At 35.2% G+C, this 25,493-nt stretch overlaps 1 protein-coding gene, 3 non-coding genes and 2 pseudogenes across 6 annotated transcripts in view; all 6 read right to left on the minus strand.

Annotated features, from left to right (window-relative positions):
- Positions 1 to 366: 366 nt before the first annotated feature.
- LOC140435340 (5S ribosomal RNA) lies at positions 367 to 489 on the minus strand. Its single transcript, XR_011950147.1, has one exon. It is a non-coding gene; the product is annotated as a 5S ribosomal RNA (ribosomal RNA).
- Positions 490 to 720: 231 nt separating this feature from the next.
- Positions 721 to 839, minus strand: LOC140435352 (5S ribosomal RNA; annotated as a pseudogene).
- Positions 840 to 1,075: 236 nt separating this feature from the next.
- On the minus strand, positions 1,076 to 1,194 carry LOC140435323 (5S ribosomal RNA). The gene has a single exon (XR_011950132.1). It is a non-coding gene; the product is annotated as a 5S ribosomal RNA (ribosomal RNA).
- A 230-nt stretch (positions 1,195 to 1,424) lies between these two features.
- LOC140435329 (5S ribosomal RNA) lies at positions 1,425 to 1,543 on the minus strand. Its single transcript, XR_011950136.1, has one exon. It is a non-coding gene; the product is annotated as a 5S ribosomal RNA (ribosomal RNA).
- A 231-nt stretch (positions 1,544 to 1,774) lies between these two features.
- LOC140435322 (5S ribosomal RNA) lies at positions 1,775 to 1,893 on the minus strand (annotated as a pseudogene).
- A 1,918-nt stretch (positions 1,894 to 3,811) lies between these two features.
- The window catches only part of spas (spastin), a 29,707-nt gene continuing 8,025 nt past the window's right edge, over positions 3,812 to 25,493 (minus strand). For all 3 annotated transcript variants that reach the window (XM_072522524.1, XM_072522523.1, XM_072522522.1), the window contains 5 exons: positions 23,413 to 23,640; positions 19,962 to 20,257; positions 18,362 to 18,601; positions 16,298 to 16,547; positions 3,812 to 11,778 (listed from right to left, as the gene is read on the minus strand). In XM_072522524.1, the coding sequence (XP_072378625.1) occupies positions 11,615 to 11,778; positions 16,298 to 16,547; positions 18,362 to 18,601; positions 19,962 to 20,257; positions 23,413 to 23,640 (1,178 nt within the window). In that variant the 3' untranslated portion in view covers positions 3,812 to 11,614. The remainder of the gene's footprint in view (positions 11,779 to 16,297; positions 16,548 to 18,361; positions 18,602 to 19,961; positions 20,258 to 23,412; positions 23,641 to 25,493) is intronic.

Below are 25,493 nucleotides of genomic sequence, written 5' to 3' on the forward strand. Positions count from 1 at the left end.
ATTAGTAAAGAAAATAACTTCTCGGCTTATTCATGCCTTGGTCTCCATTGTGGTGAGCAACAAAACAACACATAGAATAGCTGAAAGAATTATGGAAGGGAAATTTAAACTTTAGGTGGAACGTCTTTTTTATTTTTGTAGGTTGATGAATTAATTAAGAGTTTAAAATAGTCGAAACTCGAAAACTACAAAATCTGTTGAATAAATATTTCAACAGGTGTGACTGGCATCATTTTAACGTTCTCTAATTACGATTTTTTGTCAACAACCTGGTTAAAATAATATTATATTGTATTATATAATATATTATATATTATAATATATAATAATAGTATATTATATTATAATTAAACAAAGAAAAAAAGGAGGCAACAACATGCGGTGTTCCCAAGCGGTCACCCATCCAAGTACCTACTAACCGCACCCGACACTGCTTGACTTCGGTGATCGGACGAGAACCGGTATATTCAGTGTGGTATGGCCGTTGCCGATTATAAGTGAAAAAAATTGATACCAAAATGAAGTAGGTGACCAAGTTTTCGGAGCCTGTTATCTTATGCTTTTTACGTCTATATTTCTTTAGGTTACATTTGTCCCCTTTTTTGTGTTATAGTTCTTGTTCCAATCTTTAGAGATTTTGCAATTATGGAGACATCTATTAAATAGCTCCTGGTTAAAATAATATTGTATATTATAATAATTAAACAAAGAAAAAAAAGAAAGTAACAACATGCGGTGTTCCCAAGCGGTCACCCATCCAAGAACTAACCGCACCCGACACTGCTTGACTTCGGTGATCGGACGAGAACCGGTATATTCAGTGTGGTATGGCCGTTGCCGATTATAAGTGAAAAAAATTGATACCAAAATGAAGTAGGTGACCAAGTTTTAGAAGCCCGTTATCTTATGCTTTTTACGTCTATATTTCTTTAGGTTACATTTGTCCCCTTTGTTGTGTTATAGTTCTTGTTCCAATCTTTAGGGATTTTGCAATTATGGATACATCTATTAAATAGCTCCTGGTTAAAATAATATTATATTGTATATTATAATAATTAAACAAAGAAAAAAAAGAAGGCAACAACATGCGGTGTTCCCAAGCGGTCACCCATCCAAGTACTAACCGCACCCGACACTGCTTGACTTCGGTGATCGGACGAGAACCGGTATATTCAGTGTGGTATGGCCGTTGCCGATTATAAGTGAAAAAAATTGATACCAAAATGAAGTAGGTGACCAAGTTTTAGAAGCCTGTTATGCTGTTTACGTCTATATTTCTTTAGGGTACATTTGTCCTCTTTTTTGTGTTATAGTTCTTGTTCCAATCTTTAGGGATTTTGCAATTATGGATACATCCATTAAATAGCTCCTGGTTAAAATAGTATTATATTGTATATTATAATAATTAAACAAAGAAAAAAAGGAGGAAACAACATGCGGTGTTCCCAAGCGGTCACCCATCCAAGTACTAACCGCACCCGACACTGCTTGACTTCGGTGATCGGACGAGAACCGGTATATTCAGTGTGGTATGGCCGTTGCCGATTATAAGTGAAAAAAATTGATACCAAAATGAAGTAGGTGACCAAGTTTTAGAAGCCTGTTATGCTGTTTACGTCTATATTTCTTTAGGTTACATTTGTCCCCTTTTTTGTGTTATAGTTCTTGTTCCAATCTTTAGGGATTTTTCAATTATGGATACATCTATTAAATAGCTCCTGGTTAAAATAATATTATATTGTATATTATAATAATTAAACAAAGAAAAAAAAGGAGGCAATAATATGCGGTGATCCCAAGCGGTCACCCATCCAAGTACTAACCGCACCCGACACTGCTTGACTTCGGTGATCGGACGAGAACCGGTATATTCAGTGTGGTATGGCCGTTGCCGATAATAAATGAAAAAAAATTATACCAAAATGAAGTAGGTGACCAAGTTTTACAAGCATGTCATCTTATGCTTTTTAAGTCTATATTTCTTTAGGTCACATTTGTCCCCTTTTTTGTGTTAGAGTTCTTGTTCCAATCTTTAGGGATTTATTAATTCTGGAGACATCTATTAAATAGCTCCTATTATTATTACTATATAACTATTATTTTTATCTTCTTGCATCAAATTCGCGGTGATACGTTTTATATCATCCGTCTGTCTAGTCGGAGGGTATCTGCTTCGATATGCCTCTTGTCTTGGTCGGTATTCCAAAATCTTTCTCGTCCATCTTTCATCCATAAGTTCTCTTCTTCTTTTTATGTAGACATGACTGTTTGTTTTTCAATGTGCCTCCAGTAAGTTGTCGTTCCATCGTTTTCGTGGTCTTCCTAATGCTGAACCGTCTTACGCCGTCATTACTACTCTATTTGTTGTCATTCGACTTATATGATCGTTCCATTCTACTCTTCCATTTTTTACCCAGTCCTTGATGTTCTCCACCTTGTATCTGTACTTCTAGCTCTGTCCCATACGGTCTTACCAGCAATTTTCCTAAGAGTTTTCAACTCTGCTGTTTCTATCATTATTTTTGTCCTCTTAGTGCCAGGTCATGTTTCTGCAGTGTATGTCATTATTGGTCTGATGACTGTTTTGTAAATTCTGCATTCATTTCTTTCCCGATATTTTTAGTTAGTTTAGTTTCTGTTTCGAGCTTTCCGTAGCTAGATAGTGTGATGCCCAGATATTTAAACTCCATCCCTTGTGCTATCTGAACTTACAACTCCAATTTACATCTTAGTAAATTTGCTGTTATACCGTGCAGTTGCTTTCCTTCCAGTTGGTGTTTTTTTTAAATTCTTACTTTTTTTATTATTTCATCCATGATCAGGTAGAAAACAATAAAGGATTCAGTAAATCTCCTTGTCTTACTCCATTTCTAGCTTCAATTGGGTCAGTTATTTCTTCTACTTTTACTTCCGTAACTCCTCTTCTTATTTCTAGGTTTGGTACTTCTCTGCTGATAATGCTCAACTTTAAATCGTGTGTTGTGTAACTCTTATTTTATTAATTTTTCTTTTCGTCAAACTTAGTGTTTCTGCACCATATGTGAAAACTGTGACGGGTAGCTCTTTTAGAAAGCAGACTCAGTAAAACTCAGGTTTAAATTAAATAAAAATATATTCGAAATAAATAAATAACAACATAAAATTATATCCTAGGTAATAAATATATACAAAAATTAAGAGCGTCAATCCTGCTGACGCCGGCATCTACGGCGGTATGATCCACTGTTTAATATCTGCGAAAAATAAAATACAATTAATGATATAAAATCTAAACAGCAGTTACGCTGTGTTAATACACTTACACACAGGACACAGACGGTAGGGAACGGATCGAAGGAGTAGAGATGTAGAGGGCCAATCCATACTCGGTCCGATGAGGAGCGGACGGTGTCCAATCAGTACTTGGACACAGGAGAGAATAGGTATGTCTCAGATCCATATTCCAAGACCGGGTACGGAACTGCCACTAAATCAATACTCTAGTAGAACCGGTGTGCCTTTAGTCAATACCCTAGGTCCAGTGGAGTTGTTGTCAGATCAATACTCCGACATAACTCTGATTTCTCTTGCGGCGGCGGCGGCTACTCTTTTATACGGTCCAAGGCCTTCCATCTCCTCTAGCGCACATCGATGGAGGAGGAACTTCTGGTAGGGATGCGCGACTACGAAGCGCTGACAGTATCGAGGCGATGCAAATGGTTACAAAACATTTGTTAAAAACCATTCTTTTCAAATAGGTTGGAATATTGGACATAAAAATTTTGTTTAATCTGCCTAAGGCACACTTTTGAATGATGAATTGAATAACACATTTGATTTAAAAAGATTTATTATACAATGAAAATACAAACATTCTTCAAAAAAGCGTTTTTCCAAATTTGGATATAAGTTAAATTAGCTGTTTGATCCAAAGACATCCCAAACTAAGTGTTTGAACCAAAATTTGTTCTAAAAACAATGTGTATTAAGCTACACCAACTAGCTATTATATACGACTTGTAAGCTAATCTACATTTGATAACTAAAATTCAAACATAACAAAAATCTAGCTTAAAACTCCTATCCTATATACGTGAAATATAAACGAAATATTAAATAACATTAAAGGATAATACGTAATACTTATCACAGATAAATAAAAATGCAATCAACCTATACGTGAGTATTCTTAAAGATATTACGCTACTTATAAGTAAAAGGTATTTTTAACGTTTAATTGTATTACTGCGAAATATAAACGTATAATTTTAATCAGGTAAAATATCAGTGTCGGATTTTATCTAAGAGTTTGTCTTTAATTTATTTTACTTTTTGGTTTTTGTTTTGTACTTGGTGTATATTTCTTGAGAAAGTCGATGTAGGAAAGATACAACACAAAAATTTCTGCCACACCTTATTAATAATTGAAATATATTTACTGTTGCAAACTTCTTATTTGAAAAAAAAAGAAGAATTGAAAAATCATCAGTAATCGAAGTGTATATTCATTAAAATTGATTAAAAACTTTTTATTTGTAAATACTAATCTATAAATGACTAAAAAACTCCAAATAACCTAACATTTATGCCTTTATTTTATTTGATGTAGTTTTATTTTGTTGATTAACCTTCAATCGAAGTTAAAGTTTATTCAACGTAACAAAAATTTATTTACTAAATTTACTAGACAGTTGGGACTGGGATCAGTGAACTGATTATACCACTAATTTACAGCGGCTTTCATAAAAGTACTTAAATGTAATAAGGGTAAAAAACAAGTGATGCGTCGAATATTTGGGGTGGGCACACCTCTAGAGTTATGACCTCGTAAGCGAAATCAAACATCAAAAAATAAAGCGTCAGTTATATCGGGAGGCCCGAGTAAAATGGTCTGGAGAAATAAATATGTGACAACATAGAGTAAAACGAAAAGTATAAAACATGTGTATGCGTCGTTCATATCTTTGATATCTCATAAAAGTGATTTAACAAATCTTCTGCATCCCTTTTCCGAGTCAACAAAATTAGTATTGCCAATTTGATAGCCAACACACGATAATCGAGCAGGGCACAAGAAGAAGAAGAAGAAAAGTTATTCCGGTGACAGCAATAAACTCTTATAAATATTCTATTGTTTTGGAATTCTCGCAGTAATCCAAGCTACCAGGATCGGCTTAACAGAATAATTGGCATATATATATATATATATATATATATATATATATATATATATATATATATATATATATATATATATATATATATATATATATATATATATATATATAACTTTTTTACCTGTTATGGATAGTTAATTGTTTATTTCGTTTGTATAAAGTTGTTCACTTAAAGATTTGCCTTTGAGTGAACTGTGTGTAGTCGTTTGAGTGAAGTCGTTTACCTGAAGTTGGTAAATTCCTTTATCGCTTCTACTTTATTAGGTGGTTAAATCCTGCAAGCCGTTTACTATTATTGTGAATTAACTCTAAGACAAATGCAAATGGACGATAGATCTGAAATAAAAAATGCGCTAAAACAGATGAAAAATAACAGAGTAACCGGCCGTGGAGAAATACCTGCAGAACTGCTAAAACACGCCCCTTCGCCAAATATTTAGAAAATGCTTATTTGAGAAAAATACTGAAGGAATGGAAAATGGGCTACTTAAGCTCCATGCATAAAAAGGGTAGCAAAAAAGACCGCAATAATTATAGGGTAATATGCATTAATCGTCTGTGGGTGGGTTGTAGGGGAAAATCGGACGTCCTAGATTACTGTGGACCAGACAAATAAAAACAGCAATGGAAAAAAGAGACTTCACTGAAGAAGCTATATATGACAAGAAGACAAGTTGATTGGGATGTAGAAAACGGCAAACAGAATATATTGTGTAAAGACACGAATAAGTAATCCCACGATCGGCGATATTGCGGGCGGACGCGGACCAGCTCGCACCGACACACCGTGGGAAATATCTCGTCCGTGGTAGCACAGGCACGTCTATGCTGGTGCGCCGTATCCATCGAGAGTCGGTAACATCAAAGGTGCGGTACATACCCGTGCGACGTGATCCGAGCGTGTCCGTGTTTTAACAGACAAGTGCAAGTCAGAAGTTGTTCATTCGCTGACACGAGTAGTTGTCTGTAGTATCGTCAAAGTTGTTTTGCACTTTTTTTGCTAAAAAATGGAATGGACAAAGTTATTTTTGATTTTTTAAGTTTGTATCAAAATGAACCAAGTTTATGGAATTCTACGGCGCCAGAGCATAAGAACCAGAACGATATACGATGCATAAAACCGAATAAAAAATCAATTGAAGAATAGTGCTATTTCGATTAAAGACTTAAAAAAGAAGAGATACAATTTAATGTCGACATACAAAACAAAAACAAAAGTAGAGACCTTCATAGACTGTCACTGACCGAAGGAAGAGCTCTGTTTGCGGTACGTTGCCGTCTGCGCTCATCGGCTGTGTGCGATGATCTGTAGCATGCCCGGGTATCTCTTATGGGAGTGACAGTCCTCTGAAATTTGTATTTCCTAAGGACACCAGAGGGCGTAGCATTCATAGGAAAGCTTCGTGACTGCGCAATACCGCAACCAACAAAACAAGTATGCCATTTTTATTGTGGTTTCGACACAGTGTTTCGAGTTGTATTATTTGCGATTAAATAATTGTTTGCTTTTTGCCATCATATTTAAATAATTACGGTTTTTAACTGTTGCGTTAATGGTTGTAATAATTACAATAAGGATGCTCAAATGCATATTTTTCCAAAAGATATGGCGGTAAGTAGAAAATGCTGATATAATATTTTCTTTATTTTTTAATAATTGCCTTAAAATGTCCGATGTTGTCCGAAACTTCTTTCCTTTCACGTTATGATGTGTATTAGAATTGTTGCCGATATAGAATTAGGTAAAAGTTTTTTAGGAATTAAAATTATCGCCATTAAAAATGTGGCAATTCTTCAATGTTTTAAGAACTTTTTCTACAAAACTTTTATTTGTCCTTTTGTAAAGCACCTCTAGAAATATACTATGTAACATTATTTCACAGAAAATATTAAAAACAAACTAATTATTTTTTAGCTTTATATTTGGATTAATAAAATTGGCAGAAAAGACTTGAAGGTGAAGCCTATGGACAGGGTTCGAAAGTGTGAAAGCATTTGCCAGCGGCGGCTCGCCAGGTGAAGTAGGTGAAGGTGAGGTTCACCAAAAAAATATAATTAAATTGAGACAAATAAATAAAAAATAAAAGCAACATTAATATATCTAAATTCTGAAATCAATTATTTATTCTCTTTTAATTAATCTAAAAATTAAAAAAGGCAGCTAACTTTATTATCGGTGCGGTAGGTACTTGACGGTCAAGTCCTGACCTGTGTCACTTGCTGTGTAGTGCGTATGATTCAGGAATAGGACGGTGAAGATTATTTTTGAAATGCGAAATTCATCTGCATTAGCGTTCACGGTTGCCATGGCAACGTGACGTCAGCTTGTCCCTAGTGATAGTTGAGAAAAATAGCAAGTGAAGTGCCGTTGAAAAATATCTTATTCGTCTTCACGCACTGGCCACTAGTTGCATGGATACCTATTTAGTATTTGCAGCGACAATATTTTGAAATTTAGTCTATTATATAGATATTTTTTATATAGTATAGTGTATAGTATAGTATTTATAAGTTTAGTTTAGTCACAGTATTAAGTTTATTTGTTTAGTGCACTTTATTAATACATTTCTCTGTGGTTTGTTTCGGATTTCGGATATAAAGTGTTCTCGTGGATTTCGTTTGGACAAAAATAATTTTAGATAGACATGAATCCCATTAATGACTTGGTGTGTAATATATTAGAGACTCCGTTTAGCAGGCGAGGTGTTTTAATCGCCAAAAAACCCCCAATGAAATGTCAAGGTTCAGAACTAAAATACCCCAAGCAAGTAGAACATATCGTATCTAGTATAAGTGCCCTAAAAAACTGTTTTCAAGTTATTAGGGCCCTAAACTCTATTTTTTTAACGAATTTTTAATGAGATTTGGACGCGACTTAGGTACCAAAACTCCTTTTGGCTCCGGCAAGCTTTCCTCATCTTCACCACTTTTTTAGGCCACGAGCCGCCGCTGGCATTTGCACAATTCATTTTGGACCAGAAGTCCGCTATGTTGGATTGAGATATAAGTCCACCTTGAAATGTGATGCTATTCCTTCTCTGTTTCTGTGTTGTAATTTATAGAAACTACAGAATAGCCACTGTTTAACCAACTACATTTAAATACATGTAATTAATGTTTATAAAAAAAATAAAGTAGAAAAAGAACCGTTTGTTTTATTTTTGTAATCAAACCCTCAATATTAATCTTTATATTTGAAGAATTACGAGGAGATTTTAAAAAGATGTTGCTTTCCTAAGGCCGCCAGATGGCGCATTGTCCAGAAATAACGTACACAGTTTCCTATCTATTCAGTAATATATATTCCTTATCTATGTTCTGTAGAATCACCGATCGTGGGAAGCCGCTATAACACATATAGTCAAGTACAGTTTCGACATCAGAGCCAATAAGCATCAAAACAAAAGTATATTAAGATCGGGCAAACGAAAACTTTATAGATTTATATCCTGAAGACTTTTTGGTGTAGAGTAAGAAACAAAAAGTCAGAAATACAAGCGTAATTGACGATACAGACAGATTATTGAGACTATACGTCCTTTCTAATATGATCATATAAAACTAATTGATAGAATATCTAGCAATCGGTAATTACTTACATTAGTAAGGTTAGTTAGATTAGTCTGAATTTTGAACAGTGGATTGTGGATTGTCTAATATATTAGACAAAGTGCCATGTTGCTTGTGGTAGCATTGAGGACATTTGATGATGGACGGTGTTTTCAAACTTAACTCAAAAATTAACAACTTTAAACTATTTATTTTCTTTTTTATATCTTATTTTCTTTAATAAAATTATCGTCAGGTACTTAGATCAGCAGCCAGAAAAAAGCCTCTAAAATTTTAGATTCAATCGGAAACATTTTCCGTAGAAAATAAACAAATAAATATTTTTCAATGTAAAGCGGCTCGTGTATCGACCGTTTTATGAAGGGTCTATACACGAGTTTTTTCTAAAATGAATCAGGTACTCTTATGATCAGTTTAAATAAATAAAATTAATTAAAATAACACGTAGCTAACATAGTAAGCGTTTGCAAAAGCAAAATTAAATATTATATTTTACCTAACATTTAAATTGTCATTTTAACATTTATGAAAACATATAAGTGACATTATAAGTAGTATATTAACAGAAATTTAAATTGTTCTGAACTTAGAAAAACCAGTCTGGCAATACAGCGCGGCAAAAGGCTATACCTGACAACATAGAGAGAAAAATCCGATACTAATATTTTTAAAATAAAAAATTGCATAAACGAAATATCCAGTAAAAACATTAAGAAAACTAATTATATTAATAATTTAGGATAGTTAACATTTAACACGGTACCTATTATTTGTTAAATAACAAGGATTTCCTGCAATACGCTAGCAGTATTGTAGATCACTAGAGAAATTGCATATTACCAAAAAAATTCTAGTTAAAATACCTCACCGGCACAATAATTATCAGCCCACCTCTATCATGCGTCAACCTGTTTGTTTACATTAACTATGGCTTATCAACTGTTTCGTGTTCTGTCAAGAGGGTGCGCTGGCAAAAATGAAACACTATTCAGTCTGTTTCCTAAATTTGTGTCACCGAAGGGGTCTTGGAATGTAATCGTTGTACAACATTGTTGCAAGATTTCGGAAGACAGGTTCATACACCTGCAGGCCAGGTCGAGGCCAGACATCTATGCACTGCAATTTAAGATTGAGAAATCGCTTTTGCACCGAACCTGAAGTTCGTACGCATCTTTTTGTGGCGAGAAACGTTAGTGTGAGTGAACGTACGATTAAAAGAAGACGGGTAGAAAAATTTGGAGGTTTTCCGTCCAGCTCGCGCCCCAAAACTGCTCCTACAACACCGCAGAGTAGACTTTGATTTGAGCGAGAATATGCTGACTGGACTGTGGCGGGATGGAACAACATACTCTTCTCAGATGAGAGTAAAATAGCCCTAAGAGGTCCAGATGGACGCCAGCGTATCTACAGGCGTCAAAATGAAAGGTTTACTCCATGCACTATAACCGAAACAGTGGCTTGCCGAGGAGAGTCAATAATGATTTTAGGAGGTATCTCTTATTAAACTCGTACTGATCTTGTTCTGTTCGATGGAGGCAGTGAATGCTCAAAGATACGTGGAAGAAGTTCTCCAGAAGACCATGTCATGCCTTTCGCACCGTTCATAGGTAAACACTTTAGATTAATGCATAACAATGCACGTTGCAATACCTCAAGATCCACCCGTGAGTACCATAATGAGGTCGTGATTCAAGTTTTACCATGACCGACACGCAGTCCGGATCTTACATCAATTGAACACATTTGTGACGACGGGTAAAAGCAAAGTACCATCCCCTACAGCCCCTAAATATCTGAAGATATTTAAACATTGGATTTTTACTAAGTTGACCAGCATCCCATGATAAACGACTTTTTTTTCAATAATTTTATTGTTTTCTTCTCCTCAAAGGCAGTTTTCACCGTACCTTTCATAAAATGTGGTCCAAGATTGGCAATTTCTGCAAATTGAAAGAAATACAAGGTGGGCGGTTAATTGTGCTGGTGAGTATAAAAAAAATAGACCGAAAACGATAAAATTAGTTATTTCTAATAACCATATATTAGAAGAAACACTAGTAAACTAGAAAGAGAAAAAACAAATAATATATAATAATCATGGTAATATTTTACTTCAAAGTAAAATATATAGTAGAGAAAAAGCAAAAGTACAATTGCGCTAAATAAAAAATTAAACGACTTCTCCGATGTCTCAGCGCAAACAAGTAGGTGACAGGATTACAGTGAATGTGCTGGTGGAATTGATTGATGCTCCGTAACGGGAAAGATTGGAAACTTGTAAATGCTCTACTATTGTATAAACTTTCCACCATGCTCCTCTTAACATGTGGAGGTTTCTAATGAGTATAAATTCCACACTTTCATCCGGCACAGGCCGAATAGTATAAAACCATAAAACAATAGGTGAAAAGGAATAAATACCTCCATGGCTTCAAGATTTAATGAAAAAATGCATTTAAAGAAGAGGAAGAAGTAGGAAGCAATAAATCCTACATTGTGAACCTCAAAAGAAACTTGGTTGGCACTTTTGCTTCTCTGAATGGATTTTTTTTTTATTCCAAGAAAAGTTCATTACGGTGGATAGTTTGTTTATTTGTGCGAAATTTGCGAAATCTTAGGAAATTAATGAAGTGTTTAAGATGTAAATAGACTTAATAGAAGCTGTTTTCACTTCTACTAAAAACCAAAACAATAATTATCTTACAGGTACTTACACTAAGTGGATTAGTTATATGAGATGCAATTTAGCATTTAAACTGAACTAATGTTCTGGAACAACACAAAATAATGTTAATTATAATTTTTCGTTAAAAACTCCCAAATATGTAGCGTTAAATCTTTTAAAATAACTGTCTTTTTGTTGTGAATATGAAAGGAATGTGACTTCTTTATATAGAAACATCGCCATATTGTAACGACCACTTCTCATAAGCTACAAGGCTCTGCGGTGACACGCTACGTCTAATACGTTTTAGCGAATCTAAAAAGTCGTTTATTGTTATGCTTCTGACAGCGTTTGGATCCATTTGTTTAACTTGTTCCGGCTGTAATTCTGAAAACAAAAAGTAATAATTAGGATACAATTTTATAGAAAAATCAAAATACAAATAAATACATAGATAACAAAAATTAATGCATCATCATCATCTTTGGCTCTACAACTCTGTGTGGGTCTTGGCCTGTTCAAGAATTAGTCTCCATTCCCCCCTATCTTTCACCCTGGCTTTCCAACTTCTGACCCCTAGATTCCTCAAGTCATCTTCGACTTGAGTTTTAAATCTAGATCTTGGCCTGCCTCTCTTCCTGGTTCCTACTGGCTCTTGATATAATATCTATCTTTGGGGGTCTCCAGTGTCCATTCTTTCAAGGTGTCCTAGCCACCTTAGTCTATTAATTTTAATAGACCGGACGATGTTGCATTTTTCATAGCATTGATACAACTCAAAATTGTAGCGCCTGCGCCATATCCCGCTTTCTTGTACTCCTCCGTATATGTACCTAAGGATCCTTCTTTCAAAGCGGTCTAACAGTTCTTCGTCGCTTTTTACTATAGTCCATGTCTCTGACGCGTATGTAAGGATAGGTTTAATAATAGTTTCATATATTAGCATCTTGGTTTTTCTGCTAATTATGTGTGATGTTAAGAGCTGCTAGTCCAAAGTATAAGTATTGGAAACCATCAAGACACGAAAGCTGCAATACCTGGGGCATGTTATGCGTAATAAGAGATACAACCTACTTCAATTGATTATACAAGGGAAAATCCAGGGCAAGAGAAGTGTAGGAAGAAGAAGAATCTCATGGTTGCGTAACTTGAGGGAATGGTACGGATGCACATCAATTGAACTATTCAGAGCAGCAGCATCTAAGATCGGAATAGCCATGATGATTGCCAACCTCCGTCGCGGAGATGGCACGTGAAGAAGAAGAAGTCCAAAGTAAGCTCTGTTCGCCAGATATATTCTTCTCTTAATTTCTACGCTTACTAGGTTGCTGTTATTTAGTTGTGTTCCAAGATATATAAACTCCGAGATCCCTTAGAATGTGTGTGATTCTGTTACCAGATCTTGTGGTGCCGCTATTTGTGTGCAGTTCGTGTCCTTCGTATCAGGTCTCTTTTTGTCCGTGTTACTATGTCAATGTCAATGTAAAATTAATGCATATTTAGAAAAAAAAACGACACAGAGGGTCTGTGTCGTTTTAACTAACAAGAACCACGTGTTCAAGTCCAGCAAATAAACATGTTGCTCTTTAAGTATTAAAATCTTCAACCATTGTCATCGACCTAGGGTCGCATTATAATTTAAATTTAAATATGTAAAACCATATATTGATGTCTCCGCTGCAATTTTAGTGTTAGCTACAAGTACCAAAAGAAGGAACTGAGGATGATCTGAGCTAAATCGAAAACGTTATGCATCTGCATCTATAAATTTTGGCCGACACTTTTAACTCTTTCTTTCTTTCTCCCCTTCCTTTTACCCTAACAGGGTGTCGGATTTGGGCTAGCTATTTTAATTTCCATTTACCCACCTCTTCCATTCTTTTCTGTTTCCTGCCATTATTTTCAATTCCTCGAGTGATTTTTGTTTAAGTTTTCCCGCCTCTACTACTTGCTGTATCCATTTTTTTCTTGGTCTGCCTCTTTTTCTTTTTCCGATGTTTTTTGCTTCATAAATTTTTCTTGTTATTCTATTGGATTGCATCCTCATCAGATGCCCATACCAGTTCATTTGTCTCTTTGCTATTTTGTTCATTATCGGTTCCTGGTTGGCCATTCTCCTAATAGTCTCGTTGCTTAATCTATCCCATTTTGTCTTTCCAACTATCCTTCTTAGATGTCTCATCTCCATTGTGTTTATCCTGCTCTTATGTTTTTCCAGAATTGTCCAGTTTTCACTTGCATAGAGCACAGTCGGTATCACTATTGTGTTATATATTTTTATTCTTGTTTCTCGTGCAAGTTCTCTTTTTCCCATTATTGGGGCTAACGCATAATATAACTTGTTTGATTTCTTTGCTCTATTTGTTATTTCCCAGTCTATTATTCCATCATTAGTTATTATACTTCCCAGGTATTCGTAAGTTGTTACTATTTCCAATTCTGAGTTTTTACATTTTATCTTTATTTGATTATCTTCCTTATCTCCTTTGCCGCTGATTATCATTATCTTACTTTTTTCCTCATTTATCTCCATTTTAAGTTCTTCTATTTGTTCTACCCATATATCCATTAGTTTCTGCATTTTATTCTCGGAATCTGCTATTAGTACTATGTCGTCTGCATACATTAAGGACTCTATTGTTACCGGTTGTAATCTGCGGTATCCTATTATTGTCTGTAGTTGATTAGTTCTGACTCTAGTGTTTCTTATCAATTCGTTCATTACTATTATGAATAGCAAAGGGCTGAGACTATCTCCTTGTTTAATACCTCTCTTCCAATTAAATGCTTCCGATCTTTCCCCTGTTATTTGTACCCTTCCTTTTACCTCTTTGTAAGTACTTTCTATAATTTTTATCAATGCGTTTGGTACGTTAATTTTCCTCAAGCATTTCCCTATAATATGTCTTTCTATCGTGTCAAATGCTGCTCTTAGGTCTATGAATGCTAATACTAGTTTTGTCCCCGTATCTATGCTTCTTTCTATTAGGTTTCTAATGATATATATGTTGTCATTTGTCTGTCTTCCCGGTCTAAATGCCATTTGTTCTTCTCCCAATACCATTTCTACTTCTTGTCTCAGTCTCTTCTCTATTATTTTCGTATATATTTTAAAGCACGCCGATGACAGACATATTGCCCTATAGTTGTCGCAGTTTACATGTTCTCCTTTTTTGTATATTGGCACGATGATATTGTTCTGCCAGTCTTTAGGGATTGTTTTTTTTCCCACGCCTCTTTATATATTTTCCATAGCCAGTTTATTCCTTCTTCTCCCATGTATTTTACCATTTCCGGTTCAATTTCATCATCTCCACCTGCCTTGCCTATTTTTATATTTGATAATCCTTCTATTACTTCTTCTCTACTTATTTGCTCTGGCTCTGTGTTTTCTTCGCCTTCATTGATTATATTGTCTTCCTTTATCACTTCGGTATCAAATTTTTTCTCATAATATTCTTTCCATACCCTAGCTATTTGTTCTGGGCTTATTTGTATTTGGTTTGAAGTATCTCTTACTGCGTTTATTTCCTTTCGTTTTCCCTGCCTTATGTGTCGTATTGTCGTCCAAAAGTTTCTATTATTTGTTATATATTCTTCCTGAAGTTCTTCTCCAAATTCTTTCCATGTTTTTGTTTTTGCTTGTGTGACTGTCTTTTTTGCCAATCGTCTCTGCCTATAGTATTTTTCTTTATCTTCTTCTAATCCCGTTTCGAGGTATTTTTTCCATGCTATTTTCTTCTTTTTTATTTCTGTCTTCACTTCTTTATTCCACCACCTTGTCCTTTTTAACTGTTTATTATATTTTTTGATTCCACACACTTCAGTTGCTGTTGTCTTTAATACTTCACTGTATGTATTCCATCTTTCTTCCATTGTCCATGTTTCTTTTTGGCGCTCTATTTGTCTCAGTCTTTTGTTAGTTTCCTCCGTGTAAAATTCTCGCACACTTTTTATCTTTAGTTTGTTTACATTTACTTTCTTGTACTCTTTTCTTTCCACTTCCTCCATTTTTTCATCCTCCAGTTTTGCAGTGACCATCCTGTGTTGTGTAGACAGTTCGAGTTCCTTTTCCGTTAAGATGTTTTTTATATTTTGTTCTAGGTTTCTCGTATAGACTATATAGTCGATTAAGCTTTTCGCATTTCTCTCTTCAGCCACAAATGTATATTTGTCGTTAATGGTTTGTTCACTGAATGTGTTTCCTATTATCAGGTCATTGGTTTGGCAGAATTCCAGCATTTTAATTCCATTTCTATTTAATGTTTCTTCCCCATATTGTCCAATGCATCCTAATCCCCTGTTAATATCCTTACCTACTCTTGAATTCCAATCGCCTAAGATTACTATTTTTTCTCTTGTCTCTCTTAATTTGTCTAATGCGTTTTGGAGTTCGTTGTAGAATTCTATCATTATCTCTTCTTCATTACCTTCTGTTGGTCGACACTTTTAACAAGTTTTAAATTAAATGTTTTTATACCAATACAAATTGTGAAGTTTTTTACTTCTGTATAAGTGTTTTAAATAACGTTCTCAATAGTCAACTGCACAAATGATCGGAAAGTATGCAATTTCCGTTTATTCCGGCAAAGTATTACCGTTTGATTTCAGCGAACGTGTTTAAAAGAGATTTTCGGCTGTGACTGAAATTAACGTAGGAACAAGAAATCCAAAATATTAATAACCAAAAAAAGCAAACCAATTCCCCTAATTATACAAAGTATGTAGATATAAAATGTTTAAGAGTGGCCGGTTTTATGTGCTGATCAGTTAAAAATAGTTTTGTGTGATTTTGGTAACAACAAAGCGTTATTTGAATCCAATATCGATTGAGCTTTGTATACTCATATTTTAAACGTCTTTGCCGTATTTTTATAAATTATAATTTTTATTTTTATAAACTTACCCCTAATGGGACCGAGGGCGGCATCTTTGGCAAGAGCAGTCAGATCACTACCAGAGTAACCTTCAGTCAATGTCGCCAACCTTTTTAATTCTTGTTGCGTTAACGTACAGCCCTGTTTTGCCAATAATTTCTTAAGCAGCTTAGCTCTTGTTTCTAAATTGGGCAAACTCACATAGACCCTCTTCGGAAATCGCCGAAGGGCGGCTTCGTCTAACTCTTGCGGTCTGTTTGTTGCTGCCATCACTAGAACCTGTAAATCGAAAAATTATATAATCCAATGAAAAATACAGATTTAAAAACGTAGAAAATTACCAAAAAAAATTAGAGAGGAATCACAAAATTGATAGGACGAATTATTAAAAAAAATAAATCATTCAACAATGAATACACTAACATGGTTTCCATTACTAGAAGGACTCTGAGAACTTTTTTTTGTTTGGACCGCTGTTAAGCTCCTGTAGCGATGTTTCTTTAATGCTTTAAATTGGGCCAAACCTTTGTAGATTAAAAGATCACTTCAGTTTTGAAAACAAAAACAAAGTCCAGATGGATTATTTGTAAGTGGGCTTAGATATGACAAACATGTCATTATTTTTGCTCTCAGTCAACAGTCTCGGCACTCATTTGCAGTCACACATGTTTAGTTTTTCGAGTTAAAAATACTTGGCATGAGAAACGTTGCAACACGACGATTGAATCTTTTCAAAGCTCTTTAAAAAAACAGCAGAATTTGAGGTAAGTCACGATAAACAATGCTTTCAACTACACTACGCCCTGATGTTGCCATGAATGATCAGTTCTTGTATTTTTAGAAATTTCAGACATTCTATTAAAGATTAAATGCCATTAAAGTGAGCCTAATCTTATTTACACGTATGGTTCAAACAAAAATAATTTCCAATAATTTCGAGGCAATTTCATTCTTCTACGTGAGTTCATCGAGCTTAACAAAAAGGTACATGCATATATTTACCACCTCTGGTGGTGATTTTCAAGACCCAGATGCATCAACGCACAACAACATCAGCCGATGTGTTCCTCAGTGTTAAAAGTGGCGCAAAAGAGCAATCATGCGGGATTACATACTTACTGAAAAAGCAGTTATCCCCAAAAGAAATTCATGCCAATTTAACACTGACAGAAGACTGTTGTGTGTCTTAAGAAGTAGTGAAAAGGTGATATCGCGATTTTAAGTATGGATGTCTTAGATTAAGATAATGTCTTCAGATGACCAGAAGCATGCCACAGAGGACATTTGTCAACAGCTTTTGACCGGTACATGACAATGTACAATGAGCAAGCATGGTTCAGTATTCTGGGATGACAAGGTGTATTGTTGATTGATTATTCAGAAAAAGCAGACTATAGCAGACTCTTATTATGCGCAACTAATAACAAAATTGCGTGAAGTCACAAAATAAAATAGATGGAGAAAATTAAGAAAATGTGTGCTCTTCCCTCAGGAGTAGCACACAAGTCCTTGGTTGCAATGGCTGCCATTCGTGACGAAGGTTTCTAGTACACCCATCATATTCTCCAGATTTGACCCCGAGTGACTACAGGCTGTTCAAAAAATAAGGAAAGACCTTACAAAAAAAAATTTCTACCAATGATGAAAATTTCTTCCAGGAGGCTATCGAAGTTTTGGAGCGCTGATGGGAAAAGTTTAATAAACTGAGCTGAAAACTAAAGGCGCCAAAATTTTCTTGTGAGTATTATTTCTAGATCAAAGTTTAATCATATACTTCAACCATCGTATATTAGCATTCTTTAGTAAATTTCCCTAAGTAGATATCTAAGTATGGTCGACTCCAGAAACTTATAAATATAAATTTAAATTTCCTAACACGTCAACATTTTTACCCATCTCCAACCAATTCCAACCATGTCATTTTTGTTAATTTCATTAATATTTAGAGAATATCACATTTTTAAGTCGGTGCACGCTGTAAAAGTACCCTTAAACTACCTTATTTATAAGTTTTGCATTATTAATTGGATGAAGTGTAACAGTAAAAACAACTAAAATAAAGCTACTATTGTCGTATGATCACGATTACATACCTTTTCACTTTCTGGATTACTAGGTAATCCATCAAACTCCACCAAAAATTCCGTTTTCAATCTCCTACTAGCTTCATGTTCATTATTTGATCTTTCCGATAACAAAGAATCTACTTCATCTATAAAAATAATGGAAGGCTGGAGTTCTCTAGCGATCGCAAATAACGCCCGCACCATTTTTTCTCCGTCTCCGACGTATTTTGATGTCAAACTCGCTGCACTAATTGAGAAAAATGTGGCCTAAAACAGATCAAATTCATAAATTCTACAACAGACGTGGTTTAAATTCATATTTCAGCGACCAGACAAAAAAGTAAAAGATAAAAAGACTAGAGATAGCGTTTATTATTACGCATTAAGTTTCATAACGCGTATAATATTAGTAATCAATAGCAAAGTAAATCATTGAAATCAAATGTTTCTTTATGGTTTTTAACCAAACCATGATGGTAAATGGAAGCTAAGGTCAAAGGAAGAAGGGATCTGCGCACAAGATAATGTTCATTGATGAAAAATGTCAGTTACTGGACCCGTTTAAATTCGCACACAGTTTTATGAATTATTGTTCAAAATTGGGAACGATTTTCCGAACTTGTAGCTAAACTTCTGAGAAGAAGATGGTACCACAAAAAAAAAGATGTTTTGCAGAAAAAGTAACAAAAATTATCATTCGAAATGCGAAAACTATTCACGGATGTTGTATTGTCTATATTTATTACATATTAACTCCGTCTGCTGTGTCACTGTTTGAGGTGATAAAGTAGGAGGATTCAGGGGTGAGCTAGCCATCTATTCGTCACAAAAAAATTTGTAACGATCCACTGGAGAAAAACGAATTGGCAAGCGAAAAATATACGCGTTAAGGTGGAATATAGTAAATTTAATCTTTACCATTATCAATAAGTATTTTAATTATATAAACATAACTTAATACAATTTATATTTGTCTGCACTGTTTGCTACTTTGTGATGGAATGTAAAGTGATATTTTACCCTAAAAACACATAGCAGACACTTGAAATCACAACTGGTTCAGCGTCGTATTTAAAATATCTATCAATGGTGTATTTTACGAACAACTCAATTTATTAAGTTATAAGTTAAGTTATAAGTTAAGTTATAAGTTAAATTATATGTTAAGTTATAAGTTAAGTTATTAAGTTATTTATATAAGTTAAGTTATTATATAAAGAGAGACCTTTTATCAGGGTCTTATTATTAATACACTTTTGATCTTTTTTATGTGAATCATGTCCAATATACATCTTTTGTTGTAGTTCTGTTCTTTTTCCAAAATCTGTATATTTTCAAAAAAATAGCTGTGGTGTTTAATTTTTTGGTTTGTACACTATGTTTGTGTGCAACAACCCTTCTATGTAGATATTGGTGTGTTTCCCAATTTATGTTGAATTGCAGTCTTTACAATTTACTTGATAATAAACATTCGGATGTTGTTCGTACACTGCTTAAACGTCGAAAATGTCGTTTTATTGTTAAAAAGTAACAGTAAGTAGCAAAATTGTCTCAAAAAATATTTTATTAAATACGCTGAAAATTTCGCATTAAAAAAATCAATCACAAAATATTTGCATTATCTTACCTGACACTCAGTAGCTACCGCTCTGGCGAGCAACGTTTTTCCATTGCCTGGAGGTCCAAACAGTAACAAACCTCTCGCGGGTGTTCTTAGTCCTGTAAATAATTCGGGTCGTAAAGAAGGCAAGATTACCATTTCTTGAAGAGCCTGTTTGGCATTATCTTGGCCGACAATATCTTCCCACTGGATTGCCGGTCCTCCTTCTACTATTTCATCTAGAATGGCATGAGCTAACTTCGGATCCACCCCGCGAAGCGATGGTGATCTGACTCGTTGTCCTTGCTTACTTGTACCGGCAGCTGAGATATAAAAGATCAATATTAAAAATGACAACAAATGTAATGCATGTAAGACAATAACAAAAACACCAATACTCTACAATTTTAACTGCCATCAATGACAAACAAATAGATATATAAAACGTCGTCATAAAACTAATAACTTCTGGTTATAGTTCCAAGACCTAAACTATTGTTACGATAAATAATGACGTGTCATATGACTCAAAACTGTAAACATATTTATTGCTAATATCTTTTCTATTCTAGTTATTTCGGCGCTCAGTTGAAAAACCAGAGATACAGTTAATTTTTGAAGATCGCGCCGCGTTTTTTAAAATGTAACGCCCGTATTATAATAAATTGTATAATTGTTCGTGTAAGATAAATTAGTAATAAAGACTTTAATAAATTTGTAAGTGTTATAAATAGAACCTTTAATAAATAAATGAAAACAATAAATTAGAAGAATAATAAAAACATAACAAGTGGTGTTAAAAGTGGAATATAGTAAATAAATTGCGAAAATGACGACAATTTATGAGTTCACAGTTACGAATTTAAGAAGAGATCTCGAGGACAGAGAATTAGCTTCTACCGGGAAAAAGGCCGAGTTAGTCCAATGACTAAAGAACGCTTTGCAGGGAGAAGGGTTGGACCCAGAGACTTATATATTTGAAGATGCTGTCCTCTCGTCGATTTCGAAAGTTTCTGGTGACATCGCATCATTAAAGAACAAAGTTCCTGGCGATATTTCAAAAGTTTCTGGTGACATCGCATCATTAGAGAACAAAGTTTCTGGTGACATCGCATCATTGGAGAACAAAGTTTCTGGCGATATTTCGAAAGTTTCCGGCGACATCGCTTCATTAGAAAACAAAGTTTCTAACGAGATTTTTTCTCTGGAAAGTAAAGTTTCTGCTAACATCTCTAAAGTAACTTCTGAGATGTCTGCCCTCGACGATAGAATATCTTCGTTAAAAAACCAAGTTGCTGCCGATATGTCGGCCTTCGAAGAAAAGATGAAAGTGATGGAAAGGAAGATGGAAGAAACAGGGACAGCAGAGAGAGGAAACAATCCAATTACAGTAGAGACAAAAGAAGACGAGACGAAATGTAAGTTGGAAATACGGCCGAAATTTGAAGGAAGTGGAGGTTCTGTTCATGTTAAAGTCCCAACTATCAACGGAAAATCATCATGGAACAACTACATGAAACAGTTCGAATCAGCCGCAAGAGCGAATGGATGGTCTGAAAAAGAAAAGGCTGTAAACCTGACTATCGCTCTTCGAGGAGATGCCTTAGATGTGCTTCAGACCATAGCCGTAGAGGAGACGGATGATTTCGAACAACTGAAGAAGAGTTTAAATATGCGATATGGCCACGAACATTTGGAGCATGTATATCAGTCGCAGCTTAAAAATTGAAGACAAAAGAAAGATGAGGCTCTTCAAGAATATGAGGTAGATATTGCCAGATTAGTACGATATGCTTATCCAACAGCCCCCGAAGACATGATGGAAAAATTGGCCGTTCAAACGTTTATTGATGGTCTTCGTGATCATGAAATGCAGAGAACACCGCGATTAGCTCGTCACAAGACGCTGGTTAATGTCTTATCCGCCGCCCTCGAATACGAGTCAGCGACGCAGGCCTCTGGCGGGTACAGTAAAGTTAGGACTATAAAAGAGTATATATAACTATAAACAGTTGGAAAACTCAGTTGGATACTGAAGAACCGCAAAATACCTCAATACTTGAGGAGCAAAGTGTTCAACCAGTGCATCTTTTCTATCATGACATATAGATGTCAAACCTCAACTCTAACCAAGGAAAATATGAATAAACTAGCCACAACACAAAGGGCAATGGAAAGAGCAATGTTAGATATACTACTGTCAGATAAAAAGAGGAACGAGTGGGTAAGATCAAAAACAAAAGTTGAGGATATCACAACAAAAATGTCCAAACTCAAATGGAGCTTCGCAGGTCATACTGCTAGACAAAAAGACCAACGTTGGAACGCCACATTACAACATTGGAGACCTTATAAGGAGATACGACCAAAAGGAAGACCACAGATGAGATGGGTAGACGACATCAAAAAATAGCCGGAACAAATTGGAAGTATGTTGCTCAGGATAGAGATCGATGGAAAGAGTTGGGATGGAAGGGGCCTATGTCCAAAAATGGACGAGAGAAGGCTAAGAAGAAGAAAAATAAGAGAAGTGAAGAAGTAATGGAACGAATACCAGCAGGCAACAAAACATACTGGAGATACCATAGGTTAATGAAGAACAAGAACCTGTCCAGAAATACAAAACCCAAATTAAACACAGTTGCAATCAGACCAATAGTTACATTCGCAGCTGAGACAATGTGCCTCACAGATGAAGAAGTATAAAGATTAAGAATACTTTAAAGGATAATCCTAAGAAGAATTATAGGCCCAACAGGAAAGGAAAACGAAGAAATGGAAAGAAGAATGAACCATAAAATAATAGATACAATGAAGGGAGAAGATATAGTTGGATTTATTAAATCTCAGAGACTGAGATGGTCTGGGACACATCTTATAGAGAAGAAAAAACGACCTACTGATTAAGTAGATCACCATACGGAAGCTAGTAACTGATCGACCAAGGAAAGACACAGAGAGAGACTGGAAGGACCAGACCATGAGACATCAAAATCCTGAAAGTAAGAAACTGAAGGGACCTATGGTCAGATCGAAATGAATGGAAGAAAATTGTAACGAAAGCTAGGTGATACAACAAACTTTAACAATAAACAAGAAGAATGCGAAGTGGTTTACCGCGATAAGCGAATCAAAGAGCTCTAAGTAAGAGCGGCAAACATTTCACCAGGAATGAAAGGCCTCGATGTTGATGATAAAAAAGGTATTAATAAGCTTATTTAGTGTTGTTTATACATAAAAAAATGCTAAAATAACTAATTATTGCTATTTTTTAACTAGAACAAGAGTTTAAAATTATCAACTAACATTTTAACCTAAAGTTAAACCTATTACATGCTACTTTAAAAATTCTTTACTTTAATTGAGTTAAAAGTCGTATTTTCATAGCTTTCATCTACTATTTGGAAGATTTAGCAACACTTTACATTTACGTGCAATGAAAATCGTAGAAAAACTTCTATAGTCATGTGTAACTTACCTCCATTGATGTTGTTTCCACTGTTGACTTTTCTGGCCGGAGATCCTGCGTTTCCTGGAACAGACAACTGTTTTTTGACGGCCGGCGGCGTTGATGATATCTTGTTGAATGGACGCACTGGTTGAACTGGAGTGTTACGAGAACCCATCGATCGCGGTAATGTTAAACTTTTCGATAATGGAGAATTTGCGGGACGTTTGCTAGCTACCGTTAGTTTTTTTCCTGAAGCTGAAACATAAGGTACTTCATGTTATAAATGTTAACAGCCTATGTTGCCTATAATTTTGTATATATACTTCTCGATTTACGGAATGTAACAATTATAATTAAGAATTAAAATTTGGTAAAAACAAGTTAGTTTAAAAAATAGAGGAAGAAAAAGAAAATAGAATAAAAATAAATTATATTACTGAGAATACTTTACACCACGTTAAATAAGTATATGTAGCATTAAAAAGTGTAGCGGAAAAAAAAGAAATGCTGATATAGGATATATACAGTATTGTGCGAATTAATGGAATCATTGTGACATTTTTCAGTATTCACAGTTGGCAAAGCTGTTCACACATTTACAACTGACCAAGTATTAAAAATATAACCTTACTTTTCTCTGCCTTTTATTTGAGGGTGCTTTAGGACATTTCCCACTAAGTTTGTGTTGTTTTCTACTATTTTGAGTTGTTTTCGGTATTTAGTGAGTTTGTTTCGTTTAATTCCATCATGGATATTACACCTAGGAAGCGTGAAATAATTATCACGATAAGTGAACAAACTTCTACGTCACAAAGAGAAATCTCAAGAACGTGTTGAATGAGACAGGAGGTAGCAAGCAAGATTTTGAAGCGTAAACGAGAAACGGGATCAATGGATGTGAAAACTTTAGGCAAATGCGGAAGAAAGAGAAAAACAACACCAGCAGATGAAAGATTTTTACTTCGAAAGAGCAAATTGGACCCAAGAAAAACAAGCCAAGAGCTCCAACAAAATCTAGCAGCATCATATGTAGTGATTCATGACTCAACTGTTCGGAAAAGACTTTTGGAGAATGGTAGAAGGACAATGCGTCCACAGAAAAAACGGCTTCTTACTGAACGAATGAAGAAACAAAGGCTATTGTCGGCCAAATAATACTCTATTAAACTGTTGACGACTGGAGAAAATTCCTATTTACAGATGAAACTCACTTTATAGTTCAGGAACAGCGGTCGAAAATCGACAGGAAGTATGACAATGAAAACCTTACACTATCTCATATTGATCAAACCGTAAAACATCCAGTCAAAAAAAGGTTTTGGGGATGTTTTTCATACATGGGGGTTGAATCTTTGGTACCAATCGAAGGCATGATAAACAGCCAAAAATACAAACCCGTGTTGGAGCAGCGTTTGGACACAGAACTCCAAAAATGTCAGCCTCAAGGAGAAGCGATTTTTCAACAATAAGAAGATTAATGTTTTAGATTGGCCTGGTAATTCGCCAGACCTCAAGCCCATTGAAAATTTATGGCCATTTGCAAAGCTAGACTGCGCAAATTCGACCGTACTGTAACGATGTGCTGGACGTTCAACAGATCGAACCGTGGGAGTGTCGATAATCGCGCACCCATTTCCACGACGACACGACGAGGTGGGATCCGGAGCGGCTATTTAAGGCGAGAGACTGGCGGAATTAGATTAGTCTTGTGGCTAACGCTCTAGGCTCCCTGGCTCGCTGGTGTATTGAATCTGCGAGCCGACCCGGACAGAGAGACTTTCGTACTGAGGATTATACTCTGTCCTCAATCAAGCAGAACCCGTGGGTATCGTGCATTGAACGTTACCGTATAGCGTGGATCTGCACAACCGAATATTGCGATTGCGAGTGCGTTTGGCGCTTCCGCTGGATTGAAGTGGAAGCGAGTACAAGTCTGCGTGCGATTGAATTCGCGTATTCCATTTTGTTTGTTAGTAATAATAATTTTTCTTTTACAGGCGTCCGCCGGGGAATTCACTCTCGCGGGATCCAGACGGGGACATTTTATTTTTTATTTTTGTATATACGTTGAAACTAATAGATTTATTTTTATTTCAACCTGTGTTTTA

The sequence above is a fragment of the Diabrotica undecimpunctata genome, chromosome 2 (assembly GCF_040954645.1).
Source record: "Diabrotica undecimpunctata isolate CICGRU chromosome 2, icDiaUnde3, whole genome shotgun sequence".
In the NCBI taxonomy this organism is placed as follows: Eukaryota; Metazoa; Arthropoda; class Insecta; order Coleoptera; family Chrysomelidae; genus Diabrotica; species Diabrotica undecimpunctata.